Source organism: Oxyura jamaicensis, chromosome 25, assembly GCF_011077185.1.
Source record: "Oxyura jamaicensis isolate SHBP4307 breed ruddy duck chromosome 25, BPBGC_Ojam_1.0, whole genome shotgun sequence".
NCBI classification, from domain to species: Eukaryota; Metazoa; Chordata; class Aves; order Anseriformes; family Anatidae; genus Oxyura; species Oxyura jamaicensis.
The window spans coordinates 1,843,104-1,863,274 of record NC_048917.1 but is presented as its reverse complement, the minus strand read 5'-3'; the positions used below and the strand labels follow the sequence as shown (position 1 = coordinate 1,863,274).

Genomic DNA, 20,171 nt, shown 5'->3' with positions numbered 1-20,171 from the left:
CCCCCCCCCCCCCCCCCCCCCCCCCCCCGTTTAAAGTATATTTGGTATATTTGCAAGCTTTAGGAGTCACAAATAAGGTTGAGGCATTTATTTCACTATTATTCATATTTTGGCATTTCTGTCCTGTTAGCAGATGGAAAATTGAGGAAGGCATAAGCTTTAAAATGCAGAATTCTCCTGTACCATTTCAGTTAATAACTAAATCAGAAAGACATGGCTATAATCTAAGCTGTTCAGGGACCCAGCTGAGTAAAGAGCATTATCTACATGCGAAATTTATTGCAAAATAATCCCAGTTTGCATTAATTTATACAGATAGGTACAAACTGAATCCTGCTTATTTTAAACCCTCTTTATTTTCCCCAGAGACAATAGCAAGGAAGGTAGGAAGTCTGATCCAGCGTATTTGTCAAATATCCACTTGCAAATTCAGATCCAGATTAGCTATTTGGATACACTGAGTTCAATGCTTTGATTCTCTGCATTGCATGGCTATTACATGAACAAAATATTTCCTCTTTTTTACTGGAAGCAGTGGTAAGCCACAAGCTTTAATAGTCTTTAGGTGGAAATTGTAGTTTGCAAACTGGATTTTTATCTGATGAAGGAAATCAGCTGCTTACATTTTACCAATTTCCTCCACACTCAGTATGAAATTTTACAGCTGTGACAAGAAATGTGGGCAGAAATATTTCATAGGGTAGCTTTATATAATATATCAAGTATATGAATCTCTCTTTGGGCTCAAATACTTCGGGGGTTTTACCAGAGGGATTAGAAAGATTAAGGGAACATAGAGCTAAAAAGGAACAACTGGAAGTAAATTATCCCAGAGAGCTTAAGAGTAGACTGGGACCAGAAAAGGAGCATGGAATCTGCAGTTAAAACAGTGTTGAGTTTATGTCTCCATTGCATGTTTCCTGACTCAAAACCTCTTCTGTCTCATTGGTACAATGAAGAAGTCAGCTCTGGTGTAGATCTTACAGCTCTGGGGTTTCAAACTGCACTGCTCAGGAAGGAGAACTTCTGTTTTAGTACCACTTACTGCTGATGCTTTGCTCCTCTGGGAGGGAATTCAAAAAAAAAAAAAAAAAAAAAAAAAAAGAGAGAAAGAAATTAAAAAAGAAGAAAACAGCAATTTCAGAAGGCTTGGAGGATAATACAATTGCAGGGATTACCGGATAAGGAAGATCAAGGCAGTGATGACTGATGAAAACGTTTGTGAACTCATTAATTTTGCCTGTGCATCAGGCAATCATTTTGCTTGCTCCTCAACAACCCAGCACCAAATGTTGTGCTCTAGTACAACTTGTGCTTTGTGTTTACTCAGCTCTGTGCTCTGTGTTTCAGGATCACCTCCCCTGCAGAGAAATGTCCTGCTACGACCTGTGCCCCACCACCGGCAGCATTGCCTGCCCCCAGCCCATTGCCAACAGCTGCAACGAGCCCTGTGTCCGGCAGTGCCCTGACTCCACAGCTGTGATCCAGCCGCCCCCTGTTGTCGTCACCTTCCCTGGCCCCATCCTCAGCTCCTTCCCCCAGCAAGCCGTGGTGGGCTCCTCTGGAGCACCCGCCTTTGGGGGCTCCCTGGGGCTGGGGGGCCTCTACGGCCCCGGGAGCTCGTATGGTTACGGGAACTCTTTGGGATATGGAGCACAGTACGGCTACGGAAGCTCAGCCCTCTCCACGCTCGGCAGTGGGTACTGCAGCCCCTTCTCCTCCCGACGCTACAGCCGGCTCCTCCGTGGCAGCTGTGGGCCATGCTAAAGGCAGAAGAGCATGGAAGAGTCTCTCATGAAGACCCAACCGCAGAGCATTGAGGATGGGTGTTCAGCACTTCGGCAGCCCTGCAGTGGAGCTGCTGCCACTTAGCATTTCTGATCTTTAATCTTCTTTTGGTTTTCCCTTCGGTTTCTAGTTCACTGTTGGCACCTGTTCCAGCTTTCCCATTTTTAAAAAGCTATTTTGGGCCAGCATTGTTAATATAAGCATCCCTTGTAATGGCAACTGTCTTCACCAGGAGCGGCACAACAGACAGAGGAAAGCCAGCTGAGGACAGCAATATTTCTGAACAGGACGTTTGTTGAACATTCTCTGAAACTGTCTGGAAACAGCTTTTTTATTATTATTATTATTTTTCATATTCTGTAATATCTTGCTTTGCAAACAAAGGCATTTGTTTCTCATTAAAGTTTTGTTGCATCACAGAAAGCCTTCTGGTTTCCCTGGTGCCTGTTCTGGGTGGTGTTCTGCCATGGGCAGGACCAAACTGTTAACTGAGAATTACTGCCACAAAACATTTTCAGTACAGATTGAATTTACACAGTGTCATAAACATTTCCATAACAACACCCTGAGGAGGAGCTGTTCATCCTTTGAAGATGTTAATGGATTGAAATAATGTAGTATCTTATTTTTTTGTTATTTAAACGTGATTTCAGTGGGGCCTTTCCATGAGCATTCAAATAGATAATTGTGGATTTCCACGTTGTGTTCAGCATGACCACAAATGCCACTGAGGTATTGTCCAGCAGAGGACTTTCCAAATGTAAATTTGCACCTGTAAATTCACAAATAGAATGCTCAACCTACAATCCTGACATTGCCCAGCAGTGCTTTAACTCCAGACATTCCAACCAGCGAATGCAATGCTCATCCCTTCTTGTAATCGTCAGCCTGTCTGCCCCAGTAGGAAAGAGGAATAATCCCTGTTTCCTCTAAGAAATAACTAGTTCAGTAAGTATCAGGAGCAGAAGACACTCAGAGCTTCTGAGCTGTTGGTAATATAGCCAATTCTAATTGTAATGAAGCTGCAAATGAGGCATGTTTAGTGCTATGCAAACAAAGAGTAAAGCCAAACCCTGCCCTCAGGTGCTTTCAGAGTTAGCTGACAAGACAAGCAAAGCATGAGCAGCTTTGCTCTTTTCCCTTTTTAGCAGATAAGCATCTTTTGTACAGAGATTAAAGGCTGTGCTTTCCATACTGAGAAAAACATTAGTTAATATTCTCCCCAGGTGACATGGGAAATGCTTGGTAAAGCCCAAAATTGGATTCTCTCCAATGTCCCCATCTAACATTCAATGTACAGCCTCTCCTTCCAGATTTCTATGTCACTGGTTAGCTCCAGGTTTGGTCTTCATTGGTGCTCTCATCTCCTGTAGGAAGAGGAGGAAAATAGCAGGGATAAGGAGCTCACAGTGGAATATTCCTGTCTGGCATACATCAGGATGGAGAGAATTTCAGTAATGCTAATTTCCATTTTAATATTCAAATTTACCTGTAGTCTAGTTCACTATTCTCACTGCCATTTGTTAGTCAATTTGTTGGTGTTTAAAATGGAATATATTCCAATATTTTTTTTATTTTTTTATTTTTTTTTATTTTTTCCCCCCATGATAGAACTCTGAAAATGAAATAATCAAACTGACATGTTTCCATGGATTCCTGATTATTTTAGCTGAAAGACTGCATTACAACACTAGTGGTATACAGGACAAAGGACATTTAACAGATTCAAGACATGATTTCTGAGATTGTTTTTTAAGTAAAAGGGGAGAATTAGCTAAAAAAAAAAATCATTTCTCCAGGTTTCTCTGATATAACATTTTAAAATATCTGAAACATTCAAGTTCAGATCCTCCAGCTGCAAAACAGGTGAAAGGCTGACTGTAAGTGATCGGTTTGCTAATTGCTCCAGGTCTAAACCCTGGAAGGAAGCTGGCATTCAGCAGGGTACATTTCTGGTTCTGCTATGCTAAGCCATTGCACCTGCAGGACATTTACCAGCGGTGAGAGCCTGAACCATGTAACAAACCATTACGATCTAGTAGTGAGTAAATATTTAGTGAATCCATCTACTTAAATCAAATATGAGAGGCTTAACTCCCACAGATATCTGTCTTGAGCTGTAATTTAGTGTGGAGGAGGATACACTCTCTGGACTGTGTTTGCAACATCTTCATGAATCAACTTCTAATTGCATCTCCTTTACTGATAGCATTACTTTGTACTAGGGTATAAACACATTTAGATAAGAGGAGAGCGTAGTGACCCCTATAGTTCAAGATGAGACAGTGACCTGATTTCATTTGTTATTGCTTCCCGTTTCTGGTCATTACTTGTTTCGCTGGCAGGAGGAACAGGGGTCTGAGTCACTGGAACTAAGTGCCACCAGCCTGAACTTCCCACGGCTGACCAAGACCTGTGGGGGACCTCAGTCAGATGTGGTCCCTGTGTTGCAGCGGCTGACAAACTGTCAGGATCCCAGCACTCCTCCACAGGAACAGGAGAAACAGCAGACGGTGTTCCTCCCATCTCATGTCTGCACGTGGTCTGACCTGAGACGCATTCCAGCTGCTAGTGAAATTAGTCCTCTTATCTTTCATCGTGTTCTTCTGTGATTACACCCAGGTGCAAGTGTAATCTAAATTCAGCCTGCTGTGCATTTAGGAAGTGGCAGTTTGCTAATGGTCAGGAGCAGAGCAGAACAATGGAAAGTGGTTAAAGACCTGTCCTTTTGTCTTTGCTCAGGTGTGTGCTCCTAACATGCAAATTCAGGCTGGCAGATGAGCATCAGAAATGCCAGTTCTGCAGCTCCTGCTCTCCAAGGGACTGCCAAATAATGGTGGTGTGAAGTGCTCTGTCTTCAAGTGCCATTCAAAATCATTAGAGTCGACTGTTCAATTGGTACTGACTCCAATGATCTTTTTATAGCATAGACTCCGGCCTCTGCCTCCCATGCTTGTCTTTTCTGTAGCATACTAGGTGAAGCATCTTCATCCAGGTCTGCTGACACCATTATTGAAAAGAGCCTCTTTCGTAGAGATCAATACCATAGTGATGTGGCTTTAAAATATCTGATTTGGTTGCCTTAGTGCTCTGCATACCTGTGCAACTGAGTGGGCTTTTTTGACAGCATCTGTGTGACTCCAAGAATAATCATACAGAGCACTGTGGACAGAGGAAGCATAGAAACAAGACAAAGCCTTCAGACACATCCTCACAAAAAAAGAGGTGTTGGCTGGCTACCTCGTTGTAGCCTCATCTCATTTCAGGTACTTTTACAAGTGAAGTCACACCTCCAAACCCTTTGAAGTTCTTACCGCATGCTTGATCCTGCCTAAACAAATTTCACCAGCGTGACGCTGGGCTTTACCCAGAATCAGCCTGCTGGAGCATGGTGAGGTTTGCCAGTGCATTGCTGGTGTTTCACACAGGGAACAGTAGGAGTGCTGAGCAATGTCTGACTTCTGGTCCCTCAGAGCCCTGGCTGGTATTGCAACCCTGAGCAGTGTTGGAAGGAGGTGAATGCCTCCGAATGCTCTCTTCTTCCCTGTGCAGGCAGAAGACCACCAGATGACTGATAGCTATGCTAATTGTATGCAAACTGTCTCTCTAGAAAAACAGCTTCAAATGACATGCTAAGCAACCTGGACCTGTGCTGCTGTGTAACAAAGGGAAGTCTTGAACGTGGCCAGTATCCAGTCATTTATGAGTAGGTTGAAATTTAGGTGTAAGTCTGAGATGGAAAATAGTATTTGACATGAATTATATGTATGGCTCTTCAGGGAAGACTTAAGATTTTTTTATTATTATTATTTATTTTAACTCAAGCTGCCAAGAATTCAGAAGTATTAATGGGCAACTTCAAGAATGCGTAGAATTTCAGCAAAGATTCACTATGCAGTTTAAATTTCCTGTTGGCCATTCAAAGGAAAGTTCTACCCACAGATTATTACATGCTATTTTTAAACAATGGAAAATATCATAAAACCAATCTAAGAGGTGTTATTAAATTGGAGCCTTGGGCAAGTAGTGAGACACAGGGAAGATCTTCAAAATTACTTGTGTATTTAACTTTCTTTGCTAACATGTAACGAATACACATTGAACCACACCTCTCCTGGAGGAAATTTCAAACTTAGTTGTATGAGTTACAAAAGCATGTTTATCCAGCATGAAATTACTTTTGTGCAGAAGGCAGTCATTATGCTACCTGCTGCTTAAAAGGCCTGGTCACCTTCCAACTTTAGGTGTTGAAAGAATGTGAACACCGTCACGGCTGGCTACAAAGATTGATGCTCAGCTAGAATGGTACATAAATAAAGAATGGTGGACAAATAAAGAACAGGAAGCTCAGAATGTTGATGAAGAACAATTTAATGAGAGAATAAGAAGGAGAAGATGTGATGGAGCATGAAAAATACAGGCAATATATTGCCAGGGTCCCATTAAAGACTTCAAGCAGAGAATTGCTCCAGGGCTGTGCATTCCACATACATTACTCTTTCTTTGTCGTAGCAGAGGAAGATTTACACAGTGCTGTCCAACTTTCAACAAGCCAAAGATTGCTGATATACCTAGGATGTTATTATATGGAGCCACTGGTAAGAATAATCAGAGAACTAAATTAAATCATTAGTCTGATAAATACATGTAATTCTGGTGTGCAGAGATGGTGCTCATGCCCCAGAAAAGCCATGCCAGTAACAGAGTTTGTGGAGATGCTTCTTCCTCTGTGCTGAGTGATTGTTCCTTTTATTGTATTCACTGCCCATTTAACATGGTCTGCATCTCCCGGCACCATAGCCACTGGACCCATAGGAAGAATATGACTTCCCATAAGCGTACAGGCTCCCAGAGTCATAGAAGCCCCTGGGACCCTGAGAGCTTGTGTATCCAAATGAGCTCCCAAAGCCAGCTGGTGCTGAGCTGCCCACGATGCTCTCCTGAGGGCAGGAGCTGAGGATGGGTCCTGGGAAGGTCATGACGACAGGTGGTGGGTAGATCACAGCTCTCGAATCACCACAGGATGTAACACAGGGCTGGTTACAGGCATTCACCATTGGCTGCGGGCAGGTCACCTCGCAGGGTGCAAGGCAGCGGGAGCTGATCATCTGTCTGTAGAAAGACATCTTCTGGGAATGGAAACAGATCTGAAACACACAACACCGAGGTAACATGAGACTGAAAGATCAAGAACCAAAATAATGGAGATTGGGCTAGGAAGAGAAAGAATGAAAGACGGGGAGAAGAAGTGGAACATAAAGATTTCAGCTGTCCCTTTTCTCATCTTCTTTTCATGCCCTTTTCCTTTCCCAAAACAATCTCTGTTACTTCTCGGTCCTGATTTAGTACCTAAAAACATCATTAATGAGCAAAGAAAATGTGTATTTGTACTTGAGCTATCCCCCTATCTACTATTTCACTTTTCTGCCACCCCTTTGTGCATCTGAATTCTGTGACACTTGACCATTTTTTATAAATATCTGCAGAAAAGAACAGCAATACCAGCTAGCACTTACGTAGTAGCATCCTCTGCATCACCTGTAATCATTGCAGCATCTGCATGAGGCAAGTCATTGTTTTTCCAGCTTTAAGGAAGAGGTAACTGAGGCTGAGAAGTGAATGCATTGCCCAGAGCCATTTGGTGAGGTAACAGGAGAGACGGAGTTAAAATTTGGGCAAGCCTGATTGTCAGTGACAGTGCTATTCCAGAGCCCTGCAGATGCTACAGCTTGCATCAAGATTCCCCTGCAATCACCTTGCAGCTACTCTAGATCTCCACCCTGCCCTACTAAAACCCGTAATATGAAAGGCTGGAAATAAAGAGTAGGAGCAACATCCTGACTGTAACAACTACATAAAGTGATGCCTGGCAGCCTTCAAATTAATTCAGAAATAATTGCAAGGAACAAGAAAAGAAAATATAGCTAATGGTGGCTTCCTTGCTCAGTTTCAGAGCCGGAGTTAATTTTTTTTTGGTAGTCACCATTGCAAGTGTACAAAATAAGGCAGATTCCTAAAGGAAGAATTGTCAGGCTGAAGGACATAGGAATTCAGTACATCTCACTATACATAAATTCACATATCCTAAACTATCAGCTGCTCTGAAAATTCTTTTCCTGTCTTTTTACAGCATGCCATTAAGTAAGTAGGAAACAGCTCATGCTGAAAGAAAGTTTCAAAAATTTTAAACATTTATTTAAATTATAGTTTTGTGTCAAAGTCCTATATTGCTACAGCAATATCAAAATAGCAGTAAGGAAAAAGGCTCAGACTTACCCCTCCACGGCAAAGAGCAGGTAAAGAGAAATGGTTAGAGCAGCCCAGCACTATGAGCACTTTTATGTCTTTTCTTAGGCAATCGGGAGGATGTGAGACATTCTTCATGTATGATGTCCTAATGCATTATCAAACAAAAATTCACTCCACCTGTAACTGCCCCAGATAATGCAATTATTTTGCTCAGTGACAGTGATTAGTACTGTGTTCTTGTCATTATTACTCTGACAGACAAAGCCGTATGAAGCCTTTCCTCATTAATCTTCAAGTGCTAAATTCCTTTCAGTACTTTTTTTTTTTTCCTCATTCCACAATGAATCTGTCTTCTTTTAATTGTTTTATTTCCCCTCTATTTCTCTGAATGCCTCATAGACCAAAGATTGCTCAGAAGTTTATCCATAAACAGAATATAGTGACATAGCCGGGATACCACACCACTTTTCCAAATCATCTTCCAATAAGGGGGCATTGTGCAATTTATTCCATCATACCCACGCACATTATTTCCCATGACTGATATAAGACACATTAAACTCTATCTGCACCTTCCAAGACCACGTGAAACTGTGCATCACCCTAGGAAAACCTTGGGCTGAAATCTCAAGTCCAGTTTCAGCTGATGCAGAAGACTGGTGCTTATTTCAGCAGATCTGTTCCTCTGATCTAGCACCCTGTCTTCAGTTCTTCAGTTATTTACTAGTGAAATTATTTTCAATAGAATGTATGCATTTCATGTGTTCACGTTGATATAATTTATAATAGCTTATTTTTATCCTCAAGAAGGCGTGTTCTTCGCCTCTGAAATCCAGCTCCTTCTGGGGAATTGAAGGTTGCTGCCTGAGTTTGAATAACTTTCAGACTCCTGTTCCAAAATGCAATTTGTGTTCCAGTTTGCCCACCTGCACTTGGTAACTGTTTGCAATACAACAGTGTAAGGCTGTACAGGTGACGCTTGCAAGGAAGGCTGGGGAAACCTCTGTCCCAGGGATGCCTTGGGATTTCTCTCAGTGTTTCCCAGCACTGCCTATGGAGATGCCCTTTATGCTACTGATAGTGAAAGACTACGATAAACAAAAAACAGGAATAGAAACAAAAGGAGGAAGGAGGGAACATGTTTTGGGCAAACAACCCACCTGGTCTCCTCTTCCTTCCTGAACCACGCCTGGTTTCACTTTGTCTGGAAATGGGTGATGACAGGGATGGTGCTACCTGCAAATGAATCACGTTCTTAGAGATGCATCCCTCTCCTATCCATCCTGCTCTCCTGACAGGGCAGAGAAAGCTACGTAGTACGATCTATCGATACTGCTGACACCCCAAAGTTCTTCGCTTGACTCATGATATTTAGGGTGACAGCCACATGCTTTAATTTTATAATTTTATGGACCCACAAATCAGGGTCTAGATTCCTGTCTTTATGCTTTTTCCTATATAATGGAAGTTTTGTGTGTTTCACTGACCTGAACCATTCAGTGATTTTGGCCAGTGCAAATACATTACAGAAAAATATTCAGAGACAAATAGCTCTTTGAAAAGCAAAGTTAGCATGACACATGGAATACATCTGCACAGATTCATTGTATGTCAGATGACAATACCCCTGTGGAACACCTATTTGATGTGAACTATCAGCAAGCACGCTTACTAAATTAGCATAACATTTTTTTCTATATCAAAAAAAAATATCGTAACACCATCAAAAAAGATGTTGAGATGTATCTGCAAAAACTTCCATGAATTGACTCTGAATTATTGAATTACAAGAGCAACTGAAAATTCTTCCTGGCTGGCATGAAGTGCCACCACAAGAATAACAAACAGACACCTTTCATTCCAGTTTCTAATTGAAATCTTAACTCTGCTCATGATGCCCAGATATCTCTGTATGATTCTTCCAAGCCCATGGTGGATGGTTATGGAATCATCCATCTGAGAGCGCATCTCATACAGTGTGGGTGGAATTTGTCTCGTCTGGTAATACAGCACACCCAGGTTGCAAGGGCATGTCTACTACACCCTAGGAGGAGTCACATAACAGCACACTTGGATGAGCCACCTGAAAGAGAGAAGGGAAATGCAAAAGAAAAGAAGCAATTGCTAAGGAGAAGGGGTTGAGTAGCACTTTGTGTTTGAGCACAAATATTTCTAAGTGCTTTACAAATAATTCTTATGCCTCGGCATGACTATAATTCAAGCCCAAAATCATGACTGCTCTTGTGGCCACATCAGACTGTGGCTGGGATGGCCACAAAGCCTACCTTGGACTGCAAGATAAACATTCATAGGGATAAGAGGACTCAGCACTGCACTCTTGTGGCTTCGTGGAGAGTGTGACTCGCGTGGAGTAAACCTGAGTTAGCTCAGGCACTGCCAGAGGAGGAGGAGGAGGAGAATTCACATCTCTGGGCTGAAGTACTGGCATACCCTCAACTTGTCATGATAATTGCGGTGCCCTTTCCAGATCAGAATTAATGATGCAAGTCTGGAACTTTTAAATCATCCTTAATTATCAGAAGTGCTTGTATAATTCTGTTGATTTAACTGTGTAACAACAGATTATTTTGTCTGATATAAGTAGAATAAAACCCTAATAGCCTAATGAGGCACAGGCGCCACCTTAACACAGTCTGTTATTAAAGTCCTTCTAGGCTATATTCCCATATGTCCTATGACACAATAATCTCGGCATTATCTGCAAAACATACAGTGAGTAAGATTCAGCTAGCACCTTGTGCACAGTGATGGTGCAAAGTGAGGACAATAGTAAAGTGGCAATATTTATCTGAACATAAAAATAGACCTATACTAAATGTTGATATATTCTAACCCAAATAACCACACTCAGCATATATATTTTTTAGCTGAGTCCTGAGGCACACATACTTCCCAGCACAAAGGGAATTCTGTGATGACATTCACTATTGTAAGATGATAATTCTGGTTCCAGTGGCTGGGAAGGGGAGAAATTATGCATTGCACATGACTTATGGTAGCCTTGTGTTTGTATGAGGGCTTATAATCACCATTTATATAAGGGATGGATATAAGGGAGAGAGGTGTGAAGAGCATGGGAAGAAAAACAAAAGCAAAATGCCAATGGTAGGATGCAGTATGATTTTTTATTTAGAACAAGAAATGGCATTTACAATAATAAACCACAAAAAGTGAAAGAATGCTTCCAGTTTCTCCAACAAGATTATAAACACTTCATCAACAAGCACTGAGCATTTCACACAAGGTACATTTTCTTTCCTGTGACAGAACTAATTTTTTCAGCCAAGTTCTGCTCTGGAATATACAGAAAGGCTTTGCTGATGATAAAACCTACCTGGAGAGCAAAGTAACTTTCCTAACATGAGTTCTGTTACATCTTCAAGGTTAAACACAAAACCAGAAAATCAGTACATGTGTTCTCAGACAGGCTAAATAACAAATCGCTCACTTCCTAACCCCTATTGCTCTGCCTCTGGCCTATGAAGATGGAAAAGACAAAGTTTGAGAAACCAGTGTATGTTCACAGTGGCAACATCAAAAGCAAAAAGATCATAAGAAAGGCAATCAGAAGAGAAGTTCCCATGGGTGCTGAGCAGCACCCACAGGTCCCAGAGGATTAGCTGGAGTCATGGGTGACCAGGGCTTGGGGGAGCTCCTCAGTTCAGATGCACAGCCACGTCTCGCCGTCGGTTCCCCACTGTTTCTCCAGCCATCCACACCCTCTGCGGGGCTCAGCAGGGCCAGCAGCCCTTGTAGGGATACCTCCTGGACTGCTGGGAGAAGGAGGAGGAGGAGGAGGAGAAGCCCCCATAGGGGAAGGAGCCCTGCAGAGCCCTGGGCTGGACCAGCCCCAGCTCCAGTGGGGCTGAGCTGCCCACAAAGCTCTCCTGAGGGCAGGAGCTGAGGATGGGGCCCGGGAAGGTGATGACCACGGGTGGGGGGTACACCACGGCACGGGAGTCCCCACAGGAGGTGACACAGGGCTGGCTGCAGGCGTCAGCGTAGGGCTGCGGGCAGGTCACCTCACAGGGGGGGAAGCAGCGGGAGCTGAGCTGCTGGTTGAGGTAGGACATCCTTCGGGCAGGGAGGTGAACCTGCAAGGTGATAGGAGCCTGAATCAGCCTGGAGCCACCGTGGGGACCTCCCAGGAAACCCCACCAGGCTCCGTGCACCTCATGCTGCTCAAGGTAGCTGGGAACCCACGGCCAGGTGCAGCAAATCCCTGAGCTCAAATCAAAAAGCATACAGGCTGACCCCACTCATTCTTGAGCCCCTGCAGCCCACACTGGAACCCCCCCAGTTTGCCGGTGAGAATACCCAAGAAAAGGTTTTCACACAAAGCTAGGGACTGACAGTGCTGCAGTTCAGGAGTTGGATAAGAACACCCCAAACCCACTGTTCCTAGGGAGATAAAGGAGGGTTAAGGGATCAGACTTACTCAGATCAACAAGGTGGAGAAGCGGAGAGCTGTGGTCTGAGGGCTGCTGAGCCAGGAGCCCTTATATACCATCCGCTGGTTTGCCTGGGGGGGGTTGAGACATCCTGTGTGTTTCATGTTTATTTTGTTGCAAAACACAACAGTACTTGGCACTCCCCAGGCTCCTATGATTGCTTGATTCACTCTTTGTCTGGTCAATTATCAGTTTCTTCCTACACCCTCTTGTTTCTTCTTTAAACTTTGAAACAGCTTCACTTCCTGAAACGCTTTGCTGATTTTCCTTACATTCTAAATATGCTGGAAAACTTACTTATGCAATTGCTCCACTAAGCCAGCATTTTTCACACACTCTTCAGTATCACAAGTGGTGCAATGCTCCATGGATTCAATGTCTTCTCTTAAATCCTTGCTGATGTTAAGGTAAAGCATGGTAGGGCCTATACCTAGACTAAAGATGGTATATTGATTCTACCTGCCTTGTTTCTCATTCTGGCTATTCCCTGCAGGTCTGATAGAACACACTAAAGCACAGAGGCGATTTTTTTAACTAATTATTGAAGATCTGCTGTGATTTATTTTGCCCCTGAACACTACACATTCCCTCCCACGTCCCTCTGAAACCTTTGGACCACAAACCTGGCTAGCACATCCTTCTGGCTGCAGCAGTACTGTAAGCCTGTGTCTGATGTGAGCAAAAACCTCCAGTAACTGTTAAAATAGTGATTTTTTGTTATTATTTTTTTTCTGGCTTTTTTTCTTCTTTTTTTTTTTTTTGAGCTTGGATGTCAAAAAGAGCAAGACAATCATATTAGCACAATCTCGTGTGACTTCCATTTTTTTTTCTCATCAGGGCAATAAAAAACATCAGCAGAGCTGACAGCACTCCTGCTCTCAGAACTGGTACTCTGCTTTGGGGTAAGCAATGTTGCATTGTGGTGTGTCACATCTGCATTGCAACCACCTGGCTCCATTACCAAGAGGGGAACGAGCGTGTCCATCGGTTTGTGCTGAGCACAAAAATCTTACATCCTACAGGAGACTGTTGCAATGTTGCAAATCACTTGGATGTTTGCAGTGTTCTCAGTGATTCAGTGGATCATCACTGACCTGCATCAGGAAAAGAAAGGGATTAAAGCTTTCCATATCCCTTTACATTTCCATGGAAAAATTAATAATGGTCCCCGGAAAGTAACAAGATATCTGGAGTTAAAACACAATAATGAATACAGTGTATGAAAACAGCTTCTGATACAGAAACTTCAATAGCTCTAAGATAAAACAAACAAAGAGAAATATTGCAAATTAAGGGAAGTCTAACAGATGACTTCTTAGAAGGAAGAACGCTGAGGAAACCCTGGGCTGAGTAATATTTCTTAACAGTGAGGAAACCATTAGCGTGAATGAGGAGTGATGTGTAATCTGTGTGTTTGTGCACTAATTAAGATTTTGTTCACGAGGTGTAAGAGACTCAGTGGGCAGCTCAAGAAATGGTATAAAAAGGGCTCACAACACAGACGGCTCACATCAGACAGCTGCTCTTGACTTCTCCTCTTTGGTGCTTTGAGTAAGTATGACATTTCTAACTTAGAGCATTGCGCTAGGAAATGTTTAAGAGAATCTTTGACAAATACTCTCTCTTTGTCTTGACATCCTTATGCCTCTCTTCCCTTGAAAATGTGCTCCTCTTACTGACTTTAGTAGATGCAGTTGGATTTGCTGCAAAACTTGGTGATGGGCAATCTCCAGCTTGTTGGCCACCTTGGCAGCATGAGGTGCACGGAGCCTGGTGGGGTTTCCTGGGAGGTCCCCACGGTGGCTCCGGGCTGACTCAGGCTCCTATCACCTTGCAGGTTCACCTCCCTGCCCGAAGGATGTCCTACCACAACCAGCAGCTCAGCTCCCGCTGCTTCCCCCCCTGTGAGGTGACCTGCCCGCAGCCGTACGCTGACGCCTGCAGCCAGCCCTGTGTCACCTCCTGTGGGGACTCCCGTGCCGTGGTGTACCCCCCACCCGTGGTCATCACCTTCCCGGGCCCCATCCTCAGCTCCTGCCCTCAGGAGAGCTTTGTGGGCAGCTCAGCCCCACTGGAGCTGGGGCTGGTCCAGCCCAGGGCTCTGCAGGGCTCCTTCCCCTATGGGGGCTTCTCCTCCTCCTCCTCCTCCTTCTCCCAGCAGTCCAGGAGGTATCCCTACAAGGGCTGCTGGCCCTGCTGAGCCCCGCAGAGGGTGTGGATGGCTGGAGAAACAGCGAGGAACCGACGGCGAGACGTGGCTGTGCATCTGAACTGAGGAGCTCCCCCAAGCCCTGGTCACCCATGACTCCAGCTAATCCTCTGGGACCTGTGGGTGCTACTCAGCACCCATGGCTTTCTTCTGATCTATTTCTTTTGATGTTTCTGCTGTGAAAATGCTTCTTTTCCATTCTTAGAAATCTGAGTCTTGACTAAGCAAAACATGTTCCTCAATGTTAGAGCAATAAAACACTAGTATCATTGAAACCAATTTGAGTGTATGTTTTTAATTTGGGGCCCCCCCCCCCCCCCCCCATGCATTATTTCTTTAGTCATTTTTTTATTTTATTTTGATAACCAGATGTTTAATATATGAAAGATTCACAGATGTGACTTTGCACTGTGATTTGTCCTTCCCATCTGAACCTTGAACTGCAAGGAAGAGCACTGCATTGAACACTTTTAATGTAGATTACTAAATTGTCCTGTTTGTCAAACACCAAGGTCCATCTTGTACACTTTCCTTTACTTTGCTTAACCTGTGTAGTTCTTGCTTCCAATAAACACTTATGATTGCATCCAAATACTATATGTGTTTGCTTTCTGTTTTGGGATACTGCAGTCTCTGCAAACCAATTGAACCAAACCATCCTCTTATCTTGGAGATTAGTGAGATTAATATTATGCTCTCACAGACCTAGTGTTTATTTAATGCCTATGGATTCATTCATCAGGAAACTCTGCTTACAACATGCTAGGCTTGCCTGCGTATGTGATTTAATCTTTACAAGGAGCCAGGTGTGAGAAAACTGCCCGGCCCTTAGTTAAACTTTTCAGGACTATTGTGAAGTTCTAAATAGCCAGTATAGTTCAACCCTACTTCCTCTGCATTTATTATTATTATTATTATTATTGTTTGTTTTAAACCAGAACTATTCTAATTACATATAACAGAGTAACAGAAAATGAATATTAGCTTATTATAGCTCTATGTAACATAGAGAAGTGAAGAGGGAAAATTACATGGGGCACAGCAGCAGAGGTAGCTTCCCAGAGACAAAAAGTTATCTAACAATGAAACCCAAGTCTGAGATACAGGAAACTTGAATCCTTTTCCCTGTTCTGTATGTTCATAGCCAGTTTTCTGAGATCATAGAACTACCTCAACTAGGATTGCAATTAACCAACAGCAGATATGTTTTACTAGCTTAGCTTCTTATTGTGCAGAGAATAGGACTATCCTAGCAGAAACCTAAGAAATAAGGAGCATAAGTTGGAAACTGAGGAAGGTCAACAAACTCGTATTACTGAGAATAGCTAAGATGACAAAGAAAAAGCTACATTAAAGTGAATCAGGTGCAGAAAGTTCTCAGAAAGTAGGGAGCAGTGATCCAGCAGTGCTCAGGGACCAGCTGGAAGCAATAAATAGTGCATTTAGCTAAGCAACCTCTCAGATGTAGCTTGCTATTACATTAAATCTATTTAGTAGAGCAGTGTATGGTACCTTGTTTTTCTCATCAGAATTCTGCTTAATTTCAAGATCTGGGGTCTTTTAGTTCACTATCTTAAGGGTAAGTGTACTGGGAGATCAAATCTGCACCTCTGCTGCACATTGTGCCAGGGTGCTTAGCTAGCTCCTGTCTCACAGTAAGTGTCCTATTCTCTTTGATTATGCTGTGTCCGGGCATGAAAACTGTGGTACATCTCCTTTCCATTCCCTCTATTGCTTTCTGTCCCTGGTAGTTTTCTAGAAGTACAAGGGATAAAGCAAACAACAGTATGGGAAAACTCATGGTTGAGAAGAAGACCAGCATGATGCTATTGATTATTTAGGGTCTTTGTTTCCCCCCAGCTATGGGACTTAACTAGAATGGAAGCACCAATGTTTTGTGCAGGAGATTCTTTCAACCATGTTGCCTTATAAAACAGGTAGAAAAGAAAACTAGAATGCTAATATTATAATGCAGCATGACTTTTTAATAGGAGATAAAGCAGGAGGGTTTACAATAGGAAAAAAAATGTTTATACAGAAACTGGAGAATATGAGGCTCTAACAAATGAGGCTTCTTGTTCAGGAAACTTCATTTCAAGCACAGTGTTCTTTTCTTCTTCTGTAGCTGTAAGTGTGATGGGGTAGTCCAGTTTTCATCCCTTAACATAGCTCCTGATGAACATCAGGCAGTGCCAGGTGAGAGTATCACAACTCTTCGATTACGCTTAGAGTAAAATATAGGACTGAATGTAGAAGCAATATTAATGCATTTGAAAATCTGGACCACAAGAATAGAAGGGCATGGTTATAACGAAGGAGGAAGAAGTACAGAAGCAGATATGAGCACAAATATAAAATGTTAACAAGATTCAGACTCTTTAAGCCAGCATCTTAGAAACTTCTCTTCGTCATCTTATGCTTGAGTTTGGATCTTGCATTCACTATCCTGACTGCTCTTGGTGCAAGTATATTCTTGCTGGGTTTGGCAGGGCTCGCTCTTCCTAAAGTGGTAGCTTCTGAACCTCTGAGAGCAATAAGGGTATGAGAATTTGCTCCCCTGTGATTCCCCATAAACCAGAGAACCTCTGTAGCCATGAGATTCGCCATAGCCAAGTGAGCTCCAAATGCCAGCTGGTGCTGAGGATCCCACTATGCTTTCCTGAGGGCAGGAGCTGAGAATTGGCCCAGGAAAAGTGATGACAACAGGGGGTGGGTAGACCACTGCCCTGGAGTCACCACATGATGTGATGCACGGCTCGTTCCAGGCGCTGGCGAGGGGCTGCGGGCAGGCCACCTCACATGGGTTGAAGCTCTGGTAGTTGCACAGCTGTCTGTAGGAAGACATGATTCTGCAATGGAAGTGGATCTGAAACACAGGAAGACAGAGAAATACATGTAAAATAAGTGGCTAGCTGGACAGAGATTTGTGTGTGCTCAGGTGTATTTGATGAAGGTGCTATATGGTTGAGTAATGTCTTGAGCAGAGATGACAAGGCTCTTTTCCAGGCTCTTTTCCCATCTTTTAGTCACACTGCTTGAGTTATATTTATCCTCTCTACTTGCCAAACTCTCATCTCTTTCTAACCACCCTGAGTACATCAAACAAGTTATACTTTTGCCATGTCTATACTTGGTGTGCTAGAACAAGTCTATAAGGGCTACATCATAAGCAGTGCCAGGTTCAGCTGCATTTCCTTCCCTTATAAAGGAGCATAGACATGTCTGTACTTCAGGAGACCAGTAGTCATCTCACCCAGCACCCTTTCTTCAGTAGCTGACCTGCAGGACAGGATTCTCTGCACTCCTGCTTACAGCTACCCAATTGCAGCAGTTGGCACTTTTATCAAAGGTTTAAAGGTCTCTAGTCCTAAAGATTAAAATTGTTGTTTGTACAGCAAGGGACCTTTCTACACCAGTTCAGTGCAGGACTTCTCAAAGATAGGACCTAGGTGTAATTAGAACTAGACATTTTTTATTTAAGCAGGTGAAGTGATTAGGCAATTCCAAATTAAAAACACTAAGCATGACAGCAATAAAAATTTAAGAGCACCTTCTCACACAGGGCTTCAGAACTGAGCTTAACTTTCTACTAAATCCAAGATTAGGCTGCAGCTAGCCTCTACACTAGTTTTAGGAACTGAAGTCTCAAAATGCTCAAAGCTCAGACTTAACAAGATCTGTGAGAATCCCTCAAGAAACTGAGCAATACCAACCCCAGGTCCTCAGCAGGATCTGTGACCTGCTGGCCCCATCACTGAAACAGCAGACATCCATGTAGGATTCAGTTAGAATTATCATTAGAAGAGCATATCAAAAAAGCACAGAGAATTTGAAACTTACTTGAGTCCTGGAGGAGAAGTCAGGAGAAGCTGTTGGCAGAGAGATGAGCAGTGCGGGCTTTTATACTGCTTCTCAGATAGCCTGGAGGATCTGAGGCACCTTTTGTGCATGAGGTTTGATTAGATACAAAACAGAAGCAATTACATGTAACACTTCACAGTGTATAATCATTTTGCTCACTGTTTGCAGCTATTAGGCAATTCCCACCTTCCCCTCACACCTTACTATGTCATCCTACCCTAAACTTCTTGATCTCATTCAGATTCACCAGATTTCAGCCTCTCTGAAATGAGTCCCAGTCTTTAGCCCTCTGCGGTAATGAATGGTAGCTCAGTTATGATAAAATTTGCTGACGTATGTATGATATTCTTTTTATTTATTTATTTATTTTAAAATCCACTTAGAGCTGGGGCACAGACTGTAAGTATTATCTTTGAAACTCCAAGGTGCAAGTCTGTTTATTTTGCCTTCTTCATATCCCCATTTGAGCTGCTCAGTATAAATCTGAGGTCTTCACTCCAAGACTCAATACTTTCAGAACAGGGCAATATCTGTATTCTTGGCCACAGGCAGCCTTGGTTTTGGAAGCCAACAGTGCAGAGCCCATTTAGGGAATGTGGGGATGATCGAAATTTTTTCATGATGTCTCAAATGGAGTAAGAAAATTAATGGTAATTATAGAAGATGTCTTTAAAAAGGATTTTGGTGATTTTTGAGAAACCATTGACTGCTTTAGCCCTTGAATTTCCCTGTAATCTATCCACTACAGGGGACACATTTGGAGAAGGAAAATTCCATCTATTTTTACTTGCACTACCCTCTAACACAATTCTCCAGGGCAAGACTTAAAGTGCCTGCAACCAGACTCTAAGCAAATAATGAATTACAGCAATAAATTCCACTAGACACTGTCACAACATCGTGGACCATGCAACCAGGTGCCTAATACTATTTGGGGTGGAGAAGTAAGTAAAAAACAGAAAATCATTTTTTAAAAAACAAAGGAAAAATCTTGCTTCATTCCCACCCACAAACTACTAAGGGAGTGGATTGATACTAGGAAGGATCTGGTCATTGAAGTTTTGAAAGGAACCGAAACACAAGGTGCAGCATTGTGTAACAATATGATGAAGCAGGGAACACCATAGTAATTATGATAAGTCAGAAAAAAAATTTGCATCATCTAGATGAGCTGCATATGCAACAAATATCTGTTGGTAAAGCAGCATGTTATCCTGAACACTGCTGTTTTATACTCATGAGGACTTTGAGAACGTGGAAAACAGTGCTTACTTGTCAATCCTCTCCTGGGCACTCCTTTTGTTATACAGTTTCTGCTAGTTTGGTTAAGACTGAATTTATTCAATAGTTTCCCAGGTGTTGAAATGCAGTCAGAAGAGCAGCTTTATGCAGTTGACAATTATTCTGCTAACATCCTGATTCTTCTAAGAGTTTGACATGAGTCTATCTCCAGGGAAGCTTTTTCATGAAACAGTGTGAAAACTCATAAATTATGAGGTGGGGGCTTCTTTGATGGCAGAAGATTGCTTAGGGTACCCCACTGCTCTTCCCCCGGGGGGGGGGGGGGGGGGGGGGGGGGGGGGGGGGGGGGG

The 20,171-nt window shown here is 42.9% G+C and overlaps 2 protein-coding genes and 1 long non-coding RNA gene across 4 annotated transcripts in view; 1 reads left to right on the top strand and 2 right to left on the bottom strand.

The window, feature by feature from the left end:
* Window positions 1–2,207, top strand: part of LOC118178321 (scale keratin-like) — a 2,992-nt gene extending 785 nt beyond the window's left edge. For both annotated transcript variants that reach the window (XM_035346747.1, XM_035346746.1), the window contains one exon: window positions 1,351–2,207. In XM_035346747.1, coding sequence (XP_035202638.1) covers window positions 1,372–1,767 — 396 coding nt within the window. In that variant the 5' untranslated portion in view covers window positions 1,351–1,371 and the 3' untranslated portion in view covers window positions 1,768–2,207. The remainder of the gene's footprint in view (window positions 1–1,350) is intronic.
* A 3,934-nt stretch (window positions 2,208–6,141) lies between these two features.
* Window positions 6,142–8,155, bottom strand: LOC118178322 (feather keratin 4-like). The gene is made up of 2 exons (XM_035346748.1): window positions 8,065–8,155; window positions 6,142–6,935 (listed from the first exon to the last, which is right to left on the bottom strand). Exon 2 carries the CDS (start codon window positions 6,912–6,914, stop codon window positions 6,558–6,560), a length of 357 nt encoding a protein of 118 aa, XP_035202639.1. The 5' UTR covers window positions 6,915–6,935; window positions 8,065–8,155; the 3' UTR covers window positions 6,142–6,557.
* Window positions 8,156–16,682: 8,527 nt separating this feature from the next.
* Window positions 16,683–18,590, bottom strand: LOC118178305. Its single transcript, XR_004756118.1, has 2 exons — window positions 18,559–18,590; window positions 16,683–17,584 (listed from the first exon to the last, which is right to left on the bottom strand). It is a non-coding gene; the product is annotated as an uncharacterized LOC118178305 (long non-coding RNA).
* Window positions 18,591–20,171: the final 1,581 nt, after the last annotated feature.